The following is a 16801-nucleotide window of genomic DNA, read 5'->3' as shown; positions in this document are numbered from 1 at the left end:
GTTACCAAATTCAGTATTGCACATTCCCTGCTTAATACTAATAAACAAATATTAATAGAAAGAATGTGCTTGTCAGTTTTGCACTTCCACAGAGTTTCAATGTTCAAAAGAAATATGCTTCACATCAATTATTATCAATCCTCAGAGCTACTATTCTTTATTTCTTTTGATTCCATAAACAGCATAATGACCTACCTGGGTAACTGTGCATTAGCACTGGAGACACTGCTCGATAGGCTGGGTCATATATCTGTGAATAAGGATTATAAGCGTGCAGATACTGAATGTATGACTGATGCTGATTCATTGGCGACGAGACAGCAACACGGGTTCCTCTGGAATCCTTTGCAATGACTGGAGTCTTGCGATCATCACTTTTACTTTTATGTTCGTCCAGCGAGAGTGACTGGGATTCAGCCCTTTTGCCCTCTTTTGGTTCCTCTTTTATGTTGGTTACTGAACCGGGAATGTTCGATATATTTCCCTCTTTGTTGGAGGCCTTAATTGGACTGTCTTCTTTTTGTTTTTTCTCACGCTCAAAGTCATCTGTTTTTTGCTGTTCTATATATTTAGGTTGGTAAACATAATGATGCCATCCCCTTGCGTCTGTCTCCTGTGTAGGAAGAACATGTCACTTAGAATTCATTGTCCACACCTGATAAAACCTATGCAGTTAATCACAACACTGCACGTTACATGTGCAAATATCAGGGAAGCTGAATTTGATCATCAGACTGATTTTTAAATAAAAAGCAATCTTGATTATCTACTCTGTATTAAAGAGTCTTGGCAACTCACAGAGAGAGCAATGACTAGGAGATATTCCTCAAGCCACTCTCTGTCACATCTGGAGGAAATACAGGTCTTGGCAATTTTTTTCTAATTTATTTGTTCTGTGCAGAATTGAACCAAGAGGAATCCAATTATACTTCCATTACTAGCTCAATATGACAATGCCCTAAAATGTATAACAGACTATAAACATTCTGCATATATTTTGGAATTAGCAGTTTGCAACTGGAAAAGTGAGGTAATGTCCTTTCACACTTAATCAATTACCGACTCTAAGCTCCTGATCTGCATTTGCTGGAAAAGGTTAGAGAAGTAGCACATATTTTAAACAGTCACTTCAATGATAACTTGGTCTATTGCCACTTCCATTTTATAATCTACACATTGAGTTTCATTTCAAAATTCTTAGAAATTTGTGTTCCTTTAGACTTGGCAGCTTGTTCACTTTGGAAGACTCTGAACCAAAACCTGAACATATTTTCATTACGACCTCACTCTCAAGCTTTTCCAGTCGAGAGAGCAGAACAATCATTCCAGTGACCAAGAGCAAAATGAACTGCCTCAATGACTGTCACCCAGGCTCACTCACATCTACTGTAATGAAGTGCTTCTAGAGGTTGGTCGTGGCTAGAATTAAGTCAAGAATCTGGACCCACTGCAATTTCCCTGCCACCACAATAGGTCATGATCTTACTGGCTCCCAACTCTGCTCTGGAGCAGCTGGACAATAGCATAACATACATCAGGCTGCTGTTCATTGATTACAACTTGGTGTTCAATATCATCATTATTATTCTTACTATGAATCATCAAGCTTCTAAACCTGGGCCTCTGTAACTCCACTATTGTTGGAAAAAAAATTCTAAGGAGGCATGCAGGAGTGACATACGTCGACTATGACTGGTTGAGTGGTGGTGCAACAACAACATTGTACTTAACGTCAGCATGACCGAAGAACTGACTGGGGAACACAAATCAGTCCTCGCAAAAGGGTCAGTGGTGGAAGGGGTGAATAGGTCTCGGCTCCTGGATGTCAACATCTTGGAGGAACTCTCCTGGGCCCAACACCATGATGCAATCATGAATAAGGCAACCCAGCAACTCTCTGTCATTAGGAGTTTCGGAAGATTTGATATGTCACCAAAGATTCTCGCAAATTCCCCAAAATGTATAGTGGACAGCATTCTGACTGGTTGCATTACAGTCTGGTATGGAGCCTCCAATGCACAGGAGCACAAAAGGCTGCAGAAGGTTGTAGAATCAGCCAGCTCTACCATGGACACAACCCTCCCCACATCATCAAGAGGTGGCATCCATCACTAAGGACCTTCACCATCTGGGGCATGCCCTCTTCTTATTACTGGCCTCGGGAAGGAGGTACAGAAACCTGAAGACCCATGCTCAATGGTTCAGAAACAGCTTCTTCCCCTCTGCCGTCAGATTTCAGAATGGTTCACGAACCCACACTGTCTCACTATTCCTCCCCTCCCTCCACTCTTTATCTATTTTATAATTGAGAGAAAATGTCTTTGCACAGTACCATTGCCACAAAACAACAAATTTCACATTTTATAAGACAGAAAATAACCACAGTTCAGAATTCCCTCATCTTCTTCCTTCACAGTATCAACTACAATGCCTCCATCATTGTTGGCTGCAGAAGTCAGGTTTAATTTCCTGTATTGTCTAAAACTATGTTCCTTTGATGATGCTGCAAGCAAACTTTTCATTGCACATGTACCTCACCAAACTTGTGCATATGACAATAAACCTGACTTCTTATTCTATAGAACTTCCTCTATGCTTTTTTCCACCTCATTTGACCCTCCACCTTTAATGACTATCATTTCATAGATCGTAGAATTGACCTTTCTGGCCCACTTCGCCCACGTTGACTTTGATGACTATATACCCGATCCCACTTGACTGTATTTGGCCCATATCTCTCTATACCGTTCCTATCCAGGTATCTGTCCAACTGTCTTTTAAACATTGTAATTGGATTTACCACCTCCCCTGATCACTTGTTCCACTCCCTATGAAAAACTTATAGTACTGTAACTTAGGCACATTATATATAGGAGTTCCCAAGACTTCTGCACAGTATTGTAGTCATTTTACGTATTGCACTGTACCGCTGCTGCAAAAAAACTAATTCCATAACATGATAAACTGGATTCTGATATTGTGGACTTATAGTAGGAAGGGAGCAGGGGAGAGGGGAATCATGGTCGGGAAAAGGGGGAGGGAGCGGGAAGCACCAGACAGGCATTCTGTAATGATCAATAAACCAACTGTTTGGAATCAAATGACCTCATCTGGTGTCTCAGGGCTGGGTGTGTCAGCACTCTTTCTCTACATGTCCCATACCCCTCATGCAGCGCTCCCAGCAGATTTACAATCTCACTCTCTACCCCATGTGGATAAATTTGCAAAAGTCTTAGGCACTCTAGCTATATGTATATATATATGTGCCCAAGACTTTGCACAGTACTGTATGTTTCAGAACTTCCTAAATATCTTTCATCTCATCTTAAACTTTTAGACTTCTAAACTTCTACTTCTAGGCACTACCTTGACCTCCAAATTGTCTGTTTTCACTTTTTCCCTTATCCCGCTGCAGAGCTTTGTTCGACAAATTCTACGTTAATGCTCTTCAGAAATGCCAGAATATTTTACGAAAACATTGTTACATTTACAAACCTCATCTGAAATGCTTGAGAGACATTTACCCAGTCACCACTTGGTGAGCAGTATCTTTTTTTACATCAAAATTTAGCATCGATAACATTAACACCCAAGTACTTCCAATACCATCAGCTGCGCACCTGTTTGAAACGCAAGGTGGGATCCACTCCTGTCTGTTTCATAGAATCCATGACAGACTTCATTTCCACTGCTTCCTTGATGAGCTGGTGATTCTCCATTTGCTTGGCTTTAAGCCCATCAGTTGCCAATTGCTGCTGCATCTGTGATTTCACAACCTCATCGGGTTTGTTTATGATCCCGGGCTTTGAGGAATCTGACAGCAAGAAAGCGTCCTTCCCCTTTATGCTGTTTTTGCTTGGCTCTGGGGTGGAAGGAGCCTTTGAGATTGTCGCAGTTGGGATATTCTTCTGCTTTAGCTCCTCTTTTCCCAGCTCCTTCTGTTGGCCTTCCCCTTTCCTTTCGTTGTCCCTCCCTATCTGCTGCAGCTTCTGCTCTGCAAACCGCTGCTCTTCGTAAAACTTCTCATACTGCTGCCTGTACGACGGATTTGTCATTATTGACTTCTGGTCAACGTAACACAGCCCATATGCATACTGTCCATAATACAGCGACTGAGCAAGTGTTGGGTGTCTTTGCGTAATAACAGATTGGTGCTGAGCCTGAATATTTACAGTATTCGTGTCACTTTTCTTAACGTCCAAAACCTCCACCTTGTCCTTCTTCTCAGCCTCTTCCTCTGTCTCTTTTTTAACTTTGGTGGTCTGGGATGAGGAAGTGTTCGCTGTTGTGGTGTTATTGACCTGACCAGGGTGCATGTAATTCGGGGAATAGTAAGGCTCGTAACCGTGGTAAAAAGGGGAATGGGTCTCTTTGCTTTGCACTGGCTGAGAAGCGGCTGAGGAGTGAGTTTTTACAACAGTGTCCTTGGTGGAAATTGTATCTGCAGGAGAATTAGTCTTTGATCTGATGCTCTCTGATCTGCTGTCAGAGCCTCCGTCATCAGCTGCATCTGAAATGTCCGAGTAAGCGGGACTGTTAGTTTTAGTTGCAGTTCCATCACCACCATTTTGTGTTAAAACGTGTAATGGCGTCATGGGGGATTGTCCATTGACCAGACTACTGCATTCAAGCCTGCAGGCACTGCCGATAGAAGGGCTGGGAGCATTGTCAGTGAATGTATAAACCTTATCAGCCTCAGCTTTAATGCTGGCCATTCTGCTCTCCTGTGAGTCAGGCAAGCCGTTCACAAGCACTTCATTCTTATTGAGATGCTCTTTCAAAAAATGTGCAGCCAGCTCTTTTGCCGAAGCCTTTAAATCCTCAGGTTTCCCCAGCTTTGAGTCCATCTTTGGGCTGACTGTCTCTTTGCCCTCTTTGTCTTTCAGTTTTCGCTTCTCTTTCTTCTTTTTATCCTTGAGTGAGGACAGAGCTGGGTTTACCGTGCTAGGCTCTCCCATAATTGTAGGCTTTGGTTGAATAGGTTTCAGTGGTGGGCTCTTTGGTGTTGCCTGGACAACTGTTGTAGTAAGAGAGGGCAGCCCTGGTATTGTTCCCGCCGTGGTGGTTGTGAATGTAGCAGTGGGAATAGCAATCAGTTGTGGCGGGGGAGGTGCAGGAGCAATAGGTCGAGTTGCTTTCAGCTTCGATAATGTTTTGTCCACCTTTCCACTGCTGTTTTTTTTGCCTTTTTCTTTCTCAGATAAGCCTTTCTTATCTATCACCCCTTCAACCTCAAGTTTTGGCATTTCTGAAACGGAGGCAGCATCCGGGACTGAGCAACTTTCCAGAGCAGCTGTCATATTAGAAATCACAGGCAGGTTACTCAAGTCACTGCTGAGACCCTTCTTTTTGCTCGTGTTTTTCCCAGATTTAGTGTTGACCACAGGGCTTTGAGCACTGCTGGCAATGTCCCGACGCCCCTTGGGTGTCCCCGGGGTGCTGACGGAAACGGGTGACGGTGGTGCTTTTACCTGCTCGTAACTCAACCCCGCGCCAGGAAGCAAAGGGCCATTTCCAGTTTCAACCGGTTCAATGCCAACTGGCACAGTATTCAGAGCCTCGTCGCAATCTGACATTTTGTCTTCGATGTCAGGCTCAAATTCCAGTTTATTTTCGGGATCCAAGTGCGCATGGGCCTGGTGGTAACGCAAGCCATTGATATGCTTGTACTTCTTGCTGCAGTTTGGATGGGGACAGTCAATTAGTACCGGCGAAGAGCACCCCTGCTCTACAAACATGGGCTCCGGCTTCCCTTGCGGCGTGGTTGGGGTGCTTCTGGAATTTGTGCGGACACGCTTCCCTGACTTGGTGTCTTCCGAACTGGAGTTTAGGTCCAGTTCCATGGGAGGCTTGTTTTTCCTTTTGTTGATGGGTGAGGGGCTGGTTTTCACGTCCTCCACTGTACAATTAGGGGGTGTCCTGCGACCATTCGAGTTGAGACTTCCCCGCCGCCCTTTCCCATTGGCACCGCCACCCCTGTTCTTGTTTTGCATGCCTCTGGACTCTGTAAAGCCGGCATCGTTTATTGGAGCATTAGCAACAGAGCGTGCCCTTTTCCCTCGGCCTCGACTGGCTCGCAATTCGAGGTCGCTTGTGGGCGATTCACAAAATCTGTGGAATGTAAACATTTCAAATCAGTATCAGCATGAACTGGTTTGTATATATTGGAACTTAGTCAAAAGGAAAGGAAACAGAGAGAGCGGCTTCTGATAGAACTTTAAACAAAGCTCACTCAGGCCAGAAGATCCCATATATTTTTATAAAGCGCTTTGATTACATTCAGAGACACAGAACCAAGGCCCCTAGTTGCACCAACAATCACGCACCTCTTTACACTAATCCCACACAAAACTCATTTTATTTTTCCTACATTGCTAACACCTCCCAACCCCCAACCCCCCAAAATTCCATTACTCACCTGCACACTGACAACAGTTTACAGTGGTCAATTAACCTTTGGAATGGGGGAGAAAACATGTGTTGTGACAAGGAGAATGTCCAAACTCCATATTGACAATCCTAGAGGTCAGGTGTCAACCCAGGTCACAGGGAGCAGATCTACATACCAACCACTCCTTCTTCTGAAAGTTGATTGGCAATGATTCTACAATCTTTTAAAAGATATGGTAGAACAAAAGACTGTTCAGTTTCCTAATATGAAGGCTGAGAGATAATAGCTCTTTGACTCTGTGAAATGGATTCAAAAATCGATCCAGGTGGAATCTCTCTTTGCTGTTAAGTTCCTGCATCAAATGAGTTTGGCTAAGTTCAACATTGGGACTGCCTCAGAATGTAAAAGTACAACACATGCTGCCAAACACCAGAAGCCTTACGTGGAGCTGAACCAGCAGAGATTGATCAGAGACAATTAGTGGAATCTGACAGACAAAATGAACAGCACAATGTCAAGGCAACACACACAAAACGCTGGAGGAACTTAGCAGGCCAGGCAGCATCTATGGAAAAGAGTGAACAGTTGACGTTTCGGGCTGAGACCCTTCATCAGGACTGCATCTGCAGATTTTCTCCAAGAAAGTGTCAAGCTGTATTATTAACTTGAAGAATATTCTTAGAAATTGACATGCTGAAGTATACAACACCATGAGTACTGCACCCAGGCACTGGTACTTGAGATGAAGTGCCGCAAATCTACATGTTAAAAGCCTAAGTCATGGGACTAATCAATGTTCAATGTAGGAAAATGGATAGTATAAAGAATTAAAGTAAATTAAAAAGGCAAACCTTTAGCACACCTTTGCGTACAATCACAACTCAGAGAAATGCAGGCAACTATGTTTTTTCATTATGCAACCATATTTCAGGAAGCAATCAAAAGTCATCTTTATAAAGGCAGTTGGATAATGTGATAGGGTGAAAGAAGCTTCCAATGGAAAAGGAGTTCGATGGGATGAAATGCCTCCCTAGCTTGTTTAGAAGTAGCAAACATCCTTTCTCTACTTACTGTTGATTCAAAAACACATGGTTGGTAATGTGCTGAACCAGAAAAAAAAATTCTAAATCGGGGGGTTCCAGGAGTCCCGGGACCCCTTGGTTAATGGTAAGGCCGAGAGCCCCTGTTCTAAATGAACGCAAAGCATATTTTGCACCATTTGATGTATTTTCTGTGAGGACATTTTATTTTCCAAATTGCGGTTATTTCATCTTCTTCTGCACGGAGGCCAGAAGTCATCCCAACATTATCCTGAATTAAAGCATGATTTTAAAACACACAGTACGTGGGTTTACCTTGGTGGAGCCCAGTCATGTTTAGTGCAGTCCAATAGAGTGCCTACATAGGTCTTGTTTCGCCAGGTCACATTTACCACCAGGACACCTGCAACATACACCAGAAAAAGAAAGTGTTTTTAAAAAAAAAATCACTCTTATACTTGGGATCCATTTATCTTGTCCCTCAAAGCAAACTTAACACACATTTGTTTTTCAAGACTGCAGCATTGCTTTCTTCCTTTTTCTGGCTTCACTGACCTCAAGTCAAGACCACAGGAAATTGTTTTTTTTAAGTGTGTAATCGAGATACGGCTGACAGAAGGAAATGGTTCTTGCCACGTCCTGCTGTAAAACGGCAACACTCACCTCTTAATTTTTGCTATTATTACACGTAATTGCTTTTGGTTGGCAAGCCGCCAGCACACGCTACAGAACTAAGAAGCCAAGCTGGCTGTGGGTAATCTGTGAACTTCGTTCAGTCTTCGCTGAATTGGAAGGTGAGGTAGTGGGGAGAGGGGTGGGGGGCTTTGTTAGCCACTGAGGAGGGAAAGCAAAAATTTACAGGGATTTGCATTAGTCAATCTAGCTGCTTCTCAAGGCTCTCATTCACAGCTCCTTGAACCACCCACTGAAATCCTGCCAGACAAAGGGTTTTCTTTCCACAATCAAAATCAATGGAATTTCTTCTGCTGTAAAATAATTTGAAGGCATCTTGTGCACAAATTGCTGCTGCCCACTGGATGAAGTAAAATTAACAGTGTTCAAACTAAGATTTGAAAGTTGAATGTGGTGAGCACCATTATATATAATTCAGGGAAAGTGATTTAGCAGCACTCAAAAAAACTAAAATCATTATTCAAGCTGTTCTCCAAAATTAGCTTCTTATCCATTGGATACCCTGTGTGTGATTTTAGTTTACCTGTGAGTATTTTTATACAAATCCCTTCTCCTTCTCCTGCTATTTTAACTGCAAAATATGCAATGGCTGTCCTGCATTAAAACTGACTGCAGGCTTATTTTTTGTCTAATCAGTTAGAATTACGTATCATTCCCATTATGGTTTATTTCTCACATTCCCTTCAATGCACAGTGCTAATTTCTTCCCCTTGGGAATTACTGGAAAGCGATAACTCTTCAAGGACCAATTCAGTTCATATCAGCATTTTCATACTTTCAGAAATATGTGCGAAAATCTGGATTAAAATAAAATGGAGAGACAGGAGATCGCAGATGCTAGAAGCTAGAGCACTGAACAAGCTGCTGACGGAACTCATAAACAATAATGTCCCGATGAAGGCTCTCAGCCTGAAATGGTGACTGTTTATTCCTCTCTATAGATGCTGCCTGACCTGCTGAGTTCCTCCAGCACGTTGTGTTGTGTTACGGCTGGAGGAACTCCGCAGGTCAAGCAGCGCCTGTGGGGAGGGAAGGATAATTCCCGATTTGTCCAAGTGCAGCGTCTTGACTGTATCACTGACAATTCCTTTCTTCCCACACACGCTCCTTGAACTGCTGAGTTCCTCTTGCAATTTGTTTTTTAAAAAAATGTTAACACAACGTGCTGCGTTTAATTTACAGTGGGAAATGTGAACTAAATTGCTTGTTTCAAAACAGATATTTTGAACTTCCAGATCTTTTCTGCACATATTTTGTCAGGATGTACGTCAAAGCCGTTACCTTCACAACCTTCAATTATCAACAGCTCCATCCACACTGACTTAAACCACAAAACATCCTGCCAGCCACATGGAAGGAAGAAACCTTCACTAACTCAGGTCCCCAAGGATGTATAAACAGAACAACCCTGTGACTTAATTCCCTTAAGAGCTGACAAAATGCTACTGTGGGGAGGAATCTAAACACAGCAGTGTTTTATTCTTAAACGACACTGGATGAGAAAGTGCTGCAGCTACAAAACAATACACTGATAATGTGTCAGCGATCAGCTTTCCTGCAACAGTCCTACCCCTAATAAACAATAGATAACCCATCTGGAAAATCTATGGAATGATGGGATTCTCATATCAGTTGGTTTTCACCTCCTTTTACACAGCAGCCTATGGTAGAACAGAGCTATCCGCCGTGGTAAATTCCTGAACATATCAACAATATTTACATCACTAATGCACTTGTATCGCCAGAGGGTCCGTCCCCCCCACTTCTCCTCGACCCATCCCAGAAAGAAATTGCTAGATCTAGTCACAATTAACTGCAGTCGTGCAGCTGAACCAAAAGAAAGAAAGCTAAACATAATTGTATATATAATTAAAATTTCCTTCAAAAAAAACTGAAGCATTTTTTTAAAAAAGGAGAACGGGATAAGCAAGCCCATTCAAGAGCCAGGGCAATAAAACTGTGAAGACGAAAGACCAGTGAAGACACTTAACATTTGTCTGCAGTGAAAGCCTTTGTTTAAGCATCTCCCTTCAGGGTTACGCATTGCCAAACCAAAGAAGCCACTCCATTGGCTCGCTCCTGCTGGGAGCACTGTAAGCTGATTGGTTCTTTCTCAGCTCTGCAGTACAGAGCACAAAGAAAAAGGTTTCTTGAAAGAGATGGGTGCATGAAAGAAAATACTGCAGCACCATAAGCAAATGAAAGATGTTTCCAATGGCTTAAAAGAATTCAAATGGGAGCTTAGCAAAGGGATCGTTGCTTTTTTTTAAAAAATGGCAATGTTCGCTCCTGACATAAAGGCCAGCCTGTCCCTTCTGGAATCACATCAAACATGAGTCTAATGGTTGATAGTTCAATCGACCAGAGAAGGAGGAAGAAAAAAGGCTTGATCAATTGGAACTGCTGCCAAGAACTGTGAATCAAATTAACCTTTTCTCTCATAGTCGTAGCTAACGATAAATCAACACGCAGGTCGCAAGCCAGGACCTTATCCAAATCAAAGATTTTCTGTAGAAACCAGCGAAGCAGCAACTTATTGTCGGAGAAGCGGTGCCAGCTTCGGAATTCCAAACATCCTCACGTAAACAGCCTCTGACCTTTTCCTTAAACTGCAAGGGGTTTAGTGAAGCATGCTGCAAAGCGCCATGCCTTCTTAACCACAGGACTCATAAAAAATTACACTGTTAAATTACAGCCATGAACACGGCACACTGAGGCCCTGTCAGAGCTCCACTCAACACTTTCAATCTGTTACCTCTGACAAATTTAGTAGTCGAGCGCAGTAAAGAATCCTTTAGTAGCTTGCAGACCAAACAACTGTAAACGCTTCTCAGTATTTAGATAATGTCAAGACAAATAAAGCTTTATGGGAAAGTGCAGACTGCCAAGTCTGTCCAGCTTTCTTAAAGACAAACATCACTGACTACAAAAACATGTTTTTTCTTGGGACTGCACAAGGTAATATCTGAACCCAAGGTGAGTATCTGCAGAATTTTTTGTTTGTGGAAAAACCCCAGTAAATTCACTGCAGGAAAATCATGGTTTAATTTTAGATTAAAGATACTTTTGTGTGTGTGTGTGTGTGTGTGTGTGTGTGTGTGTGTGTGTGTGTGTGGCGGGGGTGGGGGACATCTTGAATGAACAGTGAAGCTTCTGCTCAAATCGTAATCTGGCAGTGGGCAAGTTGGATGCCTTTGACAATTTCAGTTAAAAGTTTTGACGTCAGAAAAGAATTGAGATCCACGTACAGTCTAACTTTTACTTTCTTTCCTTAAATTTTCCCTTCAATCAGAAATTGCGGTATACCACCTTAAGGCCGATTTTTAATGCAGACGGTGTAGTAAGGTATAGGACCCATCAGTTGGCTCAGAAACCACAACGATGGGAATGGAAGCAAGTTATGCTCGACCTCAAGGAACTGCCTAAGAAGGAAGAGTAAGGTGTAGCCAGAGGCCACTAACAAGGAACAATCTCTCACAGGTCTGACCTGGCCACCATTGGGATGGTGGAAAGATTTGAAAACATTGTTCTGCAGTACAAAAGAGCAACATATTTCCTGCTGCTTAATGTAGCCTATATTGCAGCAACGACTGCACTTCAAAAGCACTTCATTGCCTGTAAAGCACTAAGTCGCTTTATAATTGCAAGTCTTTCTTTCCTTTATTAAAGCTTCAAAAGGCCAGCTAGGCATTTTGTTTTGGACAATATTCCAAGCCCCAGGGAATGGCACTACCTGGGAGAGGCGGCTGCGTGAGGTTTCACAAGTAATAACATGAGTGGATTTGGGATAGCTACACAATGGTGAGAAGCAGCTGCAGCAACTCTTTACTCTCAGGGCATTAGAGTGATTGATTTTGCTCTAGTGGTACTGCTCCAGTTTAAGTTTGGATGGAGGGCCCAGCATGACTCCTAGGAAACATTATTTAGTCACAGAGTTGTACTGCACAGAAAAAGGGCCTTCAGCCCCTCCATCTGTTCCAGCCATCATGCCTATCTTTACTAATCCCACTTGACTGCATAATTCCATATCCTCCTATTCCTCGCTCATTCAAGTATCTGTCAAGATGCCTCTTAAATAGCTGTTTCTATTCCTGCTCTGGAAGTATATTCCTGATACTGGCCACTCATTGTGTGAAAAATTTATCTCTCAGATCCTGCTTAAATTTTCTTCCTCTCACCTAACCATGTCTAGTTTTAGACATCCCTACTATGGGCTACAGACACTGGCTTCCTACCTTATTTATGTTTCAATAAATTTTGATTAACTCTCGCCTCTCACCTTTTTTCCAATCTTGGGCTTTCCCATCTCTCCTGGTATCTCAAGCCCACCGCCCCCCCCCCAAGTCCTGGCAAAATCCTTGTGAATTTTTTCTGCACCTTCTCTGACTTCACATAAATTGACACTACACAGAATGTAACCTGGTGTGATTTCAAACTCACTTTAAACTGCATCCTCTCACTTTTTGAAGCTAAAGATGGTAAATGTAAGGGATTAGAATATGAGGATTACTCCTAAAATACACAGCAATTGAAGGCCTACAGCAGTGCCCAAGTCATGGAGCACTAAGGAACAGAAACATGCCATTTGGCCCATTTAGTCTGTGCCAAACTAATATTCTGCCTAGTCCCATCAATCCGCACATGGACCATAGTCCTCCTTTCCCCTCCTATCCATGCACTTAACCAAAACAGAGGACCTCTTCCCTGACCAGGAATCAAACCCGGCCTATGGAGGTAAGAACGCTGAATTCTAACCACTAGTCCATAAATCTGGAAATAAGCAGCAACACCATTCTGAATCACCCCATCTCACTCTTTAGTGTAAATAAGAAACCTTGCATTTTAACCTTCCTTCCACAATCCAGCCATGCATATACTTTCTGCTCACCAAACATCAGATCTTATAGAGGGCGAGGCGAGTTCGTTTTGGGAAACGCCATTCTGGGTCAGTTGCCCCAAATAACATGTTAAGCAAGTTTGTTGGAAGGCGGGAACCCACCGTGTCCTGGTCCAACCCCAAGTTTGACACTACTTGGTTAAGCAATTCTGAAACTGCTGTGGATTTTTGGAGTTTCCATCTTGTGCTCTACCATTCTTAAAAGCAGCCATATTGGTGGTTACATTCAATCTTTGGTGATAGTTGGGATAGTAATTTATTGAAAATATCAAACAAAAGAAGAGAACTCTGCAATTCCATCCATGTGCCAGCAATGTTTACTGACCATGTAAACTATGTTTACTATTTTGCCAAAGAGTATTAATAACTGCCTGGGAAAAACGCATAGCAGAAAATTGAGCAGGGAGATTATACATCTGGGATCAATCACACAATCAGGTCTGCGAACCTCACTGTCTGATGTTCCTTACAGTCACCCCAATTACTTACAAACCAAAAGCACAAGAAGAAGGTCTAAATGCTGTGAAGCTGGTTAAAGATGGTGAAAGCTTAACGTAGGTACAGATGGCAGCCTTATATCTCTGAGTACCATAGGAGTCCCCAATAAAAGCATAACACTGCTAGAAGTAATTGAGCTGCATTGTCCAAATGCTTTGGTTAGAGAATCACTAGTTATTATCCAGCGACGTACTACTTTGAGTACAAATGGTGATTAGTAAACCGTTGCAGAGGGAAGGACAAAGCTTATCTGTACAAATAACATGTTGCAGTCCTGTGGAGGGCAACTACACGGGGGGAAAGAGAATGAAACACTTTATGCTTTGCAGCACATTGTGCCATAAATTGTAGGGCTGACTCTGCCATTTGTCTTTGTGAAGGGGTAGATAAGTGCTGCTGGATTATTACTGATTGTCTCATGACTACATTTGCTAGAAGCAAAAATGGAAAAGGAAGCTTTGAGGAAAGGTCCTCTGAGAAAAATGGGGGGGGGGGGGGTGCTCAATATCCACTTTTTTTCCCACGTGTGATTAAAGTATTGAAAGATAATTGTGCAATTTAGAACTGTTTACCCAGTACTCAAACATACTTTGATTCAAAATTTCCGAATCATGCAGCATTTGGCATTCAGGCAATTTGGGCGCTTTTCAATGGAAACAGAAGGATCCCAACTCCACATGTCTGAAGATTCTTAATAAACCAACAAAAAAGAGCCTTGTACCAAAGGAAGGGCAGCACCATGATAATCAGACAACATCCTTGAAAGCCCAGCAGACTTCACCAGCAATACGGTGCGTCAACTGTGTGGCTTGGCTGATAGCTCTTCTACAGTGCCAGAAGGTTTTGAGTTTAACTCCAATATTAGAAAAATAAACAAATCGAGACTGCCTCGACAAATCGAGGTGCTAAATTTGGAAGGTAATGATAAAAGCTCCTTTTTGTTCTCTGAAATAGGTGTTAAAAAAAAAACACTCAGTACCTTGAAACACAAATGCCCTTGTACAGAAAATCCTACAAACAAACAGTGGATATGGCATAGTCCTTCACAGGTAAAGCCCTCCCCACCATTGAGCACATCTACATGGAGCGCTATTGCAGGAAAGTAGCATTCATTATCAAGGACACTCACTGCCCAGGCCATGCTATTTTCTCACTGCTGCCCTTGGGAAGAAGGTACAGGATCCACAAGTCCCACACCACCAGGTTCAAGCTACCCCTCAACCACCAGGCTCCTGAACCAGAGGGGATAAATTTACTCAATTTCACTCACCCCATCACTGAACTGTTTCCACAACCTGTGGAAACACAAACATGAGAAAATCTGCAGATGCTGGAAATCCACAGAAACACACACACAAAATGCTGGAGGAACTCAGCAAGCCAGGCAGCATCTATGGAAAAGGGTAAACACTTTCGGCAGAGACCCTTCATCAGGACTGGATTCACTTTCCAGGGCACTTGTTCTTGAAATTTATTTATTATCTTTTTCACTTTTGTACTTGCATTCTTTTTGTCTTTTGCACACTGGCCATTTGTCTATCCTGTTGGGTATGGCTTTTCATTGACTTTACTGTGTTTGCAGCAAGAAAATGAACTCAGGGTTGCATGTGGTGACATACCTGTACAATACTTTGATACCTCAGGCAGCATATATGGGAAAAATAGTTTTAGGTAGAAAACTCTTCTCTCAAAAGAAGGTTGTTCAAAGAAAGTCATTTTCTCACTCAATGCTTCTGAAGGAGATCCACTGCTTACTGATTGTGGTAGCTTGTTGACTGCAAATTGTCTGCCACTCTTACAACAGTGAGTAAAAATATTTAATTAGCTGTAAAGTGTTTTGGGACATTCTTAAAAGGGTTGCAAAAGGTAAATGAATGTTTGTATTCTGTTCACGATCAGGACAAGGATTTCACAATTTTAACTAGATAGCTTCAGATCAAAGTTATGTCCCAGGGCTCAATGATTTTTGGTTCAGAAGAGGAAATATTAATTGGTGGCTTTCCTCATTGTGCTTCATAGTCAGCGTTTTCAGCTAAAGTTCATTTTTTAAAATATTTACGTGGAGTGTGGTATCAATGACTCTCAAAGCCTGTCAGTACAGTTGAATACTATTTACTTGAGCTGAATAGCAAGGGATGATAATATCAGAGCAAAGTTAATATCTTCATCGGAAAAACAGCAAGGGATAACAAGCTCAAATGTCAACAAGTACTCAAGAACCAAAAAGAAGTGATCTCTCACGTCTGGTCAGCACACTAGCTACTTATTTCACCAGTATTTTCTACTATTTTAAAATTCTAACAGCTCTTCAGGACAATCAACAGATCTATTTGAAAAAGGCAGCATTCACCAAAGTCCCCACCCATCTCTTACACACTTACAGCGTGTACATAATGAAAAATTGCCACTGGCCACCAAAGCAACATTTTGTTAACTGTCAACCCTGCCCATTTTTATTCAGTGATTATCAAATGATACTTGTTCTTGGCTACAGAGAACACTATCCACTGAAACAAACTCCAGTGTAAAAAGCAAAAATGTACGCCACTGGGGACTGTGTGTACCAATGCACCAAGATTTCCATCACTGTCACATCTCTGCAGCCTTTGTTCTGCTGCACATGATGTGTAGTATTGATCCAAAAAAAATCATTGCTGTCCTAAACAAAAAGTACATTCAAACATATTCACTGCTTAAAGCAAAACGGCAAGAATGAATAGATAGCCAGCACAATTCAAAAGGCCCCGGAAACCCTACTGGTCTCCCAACACGTGCACTTACGGCCAGTTATTCTGTGGTATAGAGCTGAAGCCTGGAAACAATGTGCAGAAATTTACTGCATGTTCAGATAAGATCCAAGTTAAATCATTCCTTTCAGCTACAAGATCTCCAATCCCTAATCACTCAGCTGCCTTATCTAGACAAATGCACAATCACCGCTCTTATTTACCAGCAACTTTAAAGTACAGCTTCTGAGTCAGCATTCTAAATTAACTTTGGACCCCTGCTAAGTATAAGACAAGCACGTTTGGCAAAATGTCTATGTTATGTATACCCTAGAAGTGCTTTCCAGCCATAGATTCAACCCTTTTTCATGTGTGTTCAGTTATTTTGTTGGCTAATGTGGTTGCCACTGCAAGGTCTCATAAACACAAAATGAACAGGTAACCTGGATGTCTTCAGCTGTCCTCTAAAGCCTCAGACACACAGTTGATTCAGTCAACAGGTCACAATGATCGACGTCAAAATCATTGAGCTGGAAAGAATACAATGGCCAGTGTT

At 42.2% G+C, this 16801-nt stretch overlaps 1 protein-coding gene across 8 annotated transcripts in view; it reads right to left on the bottom strand.

Moving 5' to 3' along the window:
• znf608 (zinc finger protein 608) overlaps nt 1-16801 on the bottom strand; it is an 82436-nt gene that overhangs the window by 8836 nt on the left and 56799 nt on the right. For all 8 annotated transcript variants that reach the window (XM_072281486.1, XM_072281480.1, XM_072281482.1 and 5 more), the window contains 3 exons: nt 7747-7834; nt 3621-6111; nt 196-613 (listed from right to left, as the gene is read on the bottom strand). In XM_072281486.1, coding sequence (XP_072137587.1) covers nt 196-613; nt 3621-6111; nt 7747-7834 — 2997 coding nt within the window. The remainder of the gene's footprint in view (nt 1-195; nt 614-3620; nt 6112-7746; nt 7835-16801) is intronic.

Source organism: Mobula birostris, chromosome 17, assembly GCF_030028105.1.
Source record: "Mobula birostris isolate sMobBir1 chromosome 17, sMobBir1.hap1, whole genome shotgun sequence".
Lineage (NCBI taxonomy): Eukaryota > Metazoa > Chordata > Chondrichthyes > Myliobatiformes > Myliobatidae > Mobula > Mobula birostris.
This window is presented reverse-complemented; position numbering and strand designations above follow the sequence as displayed.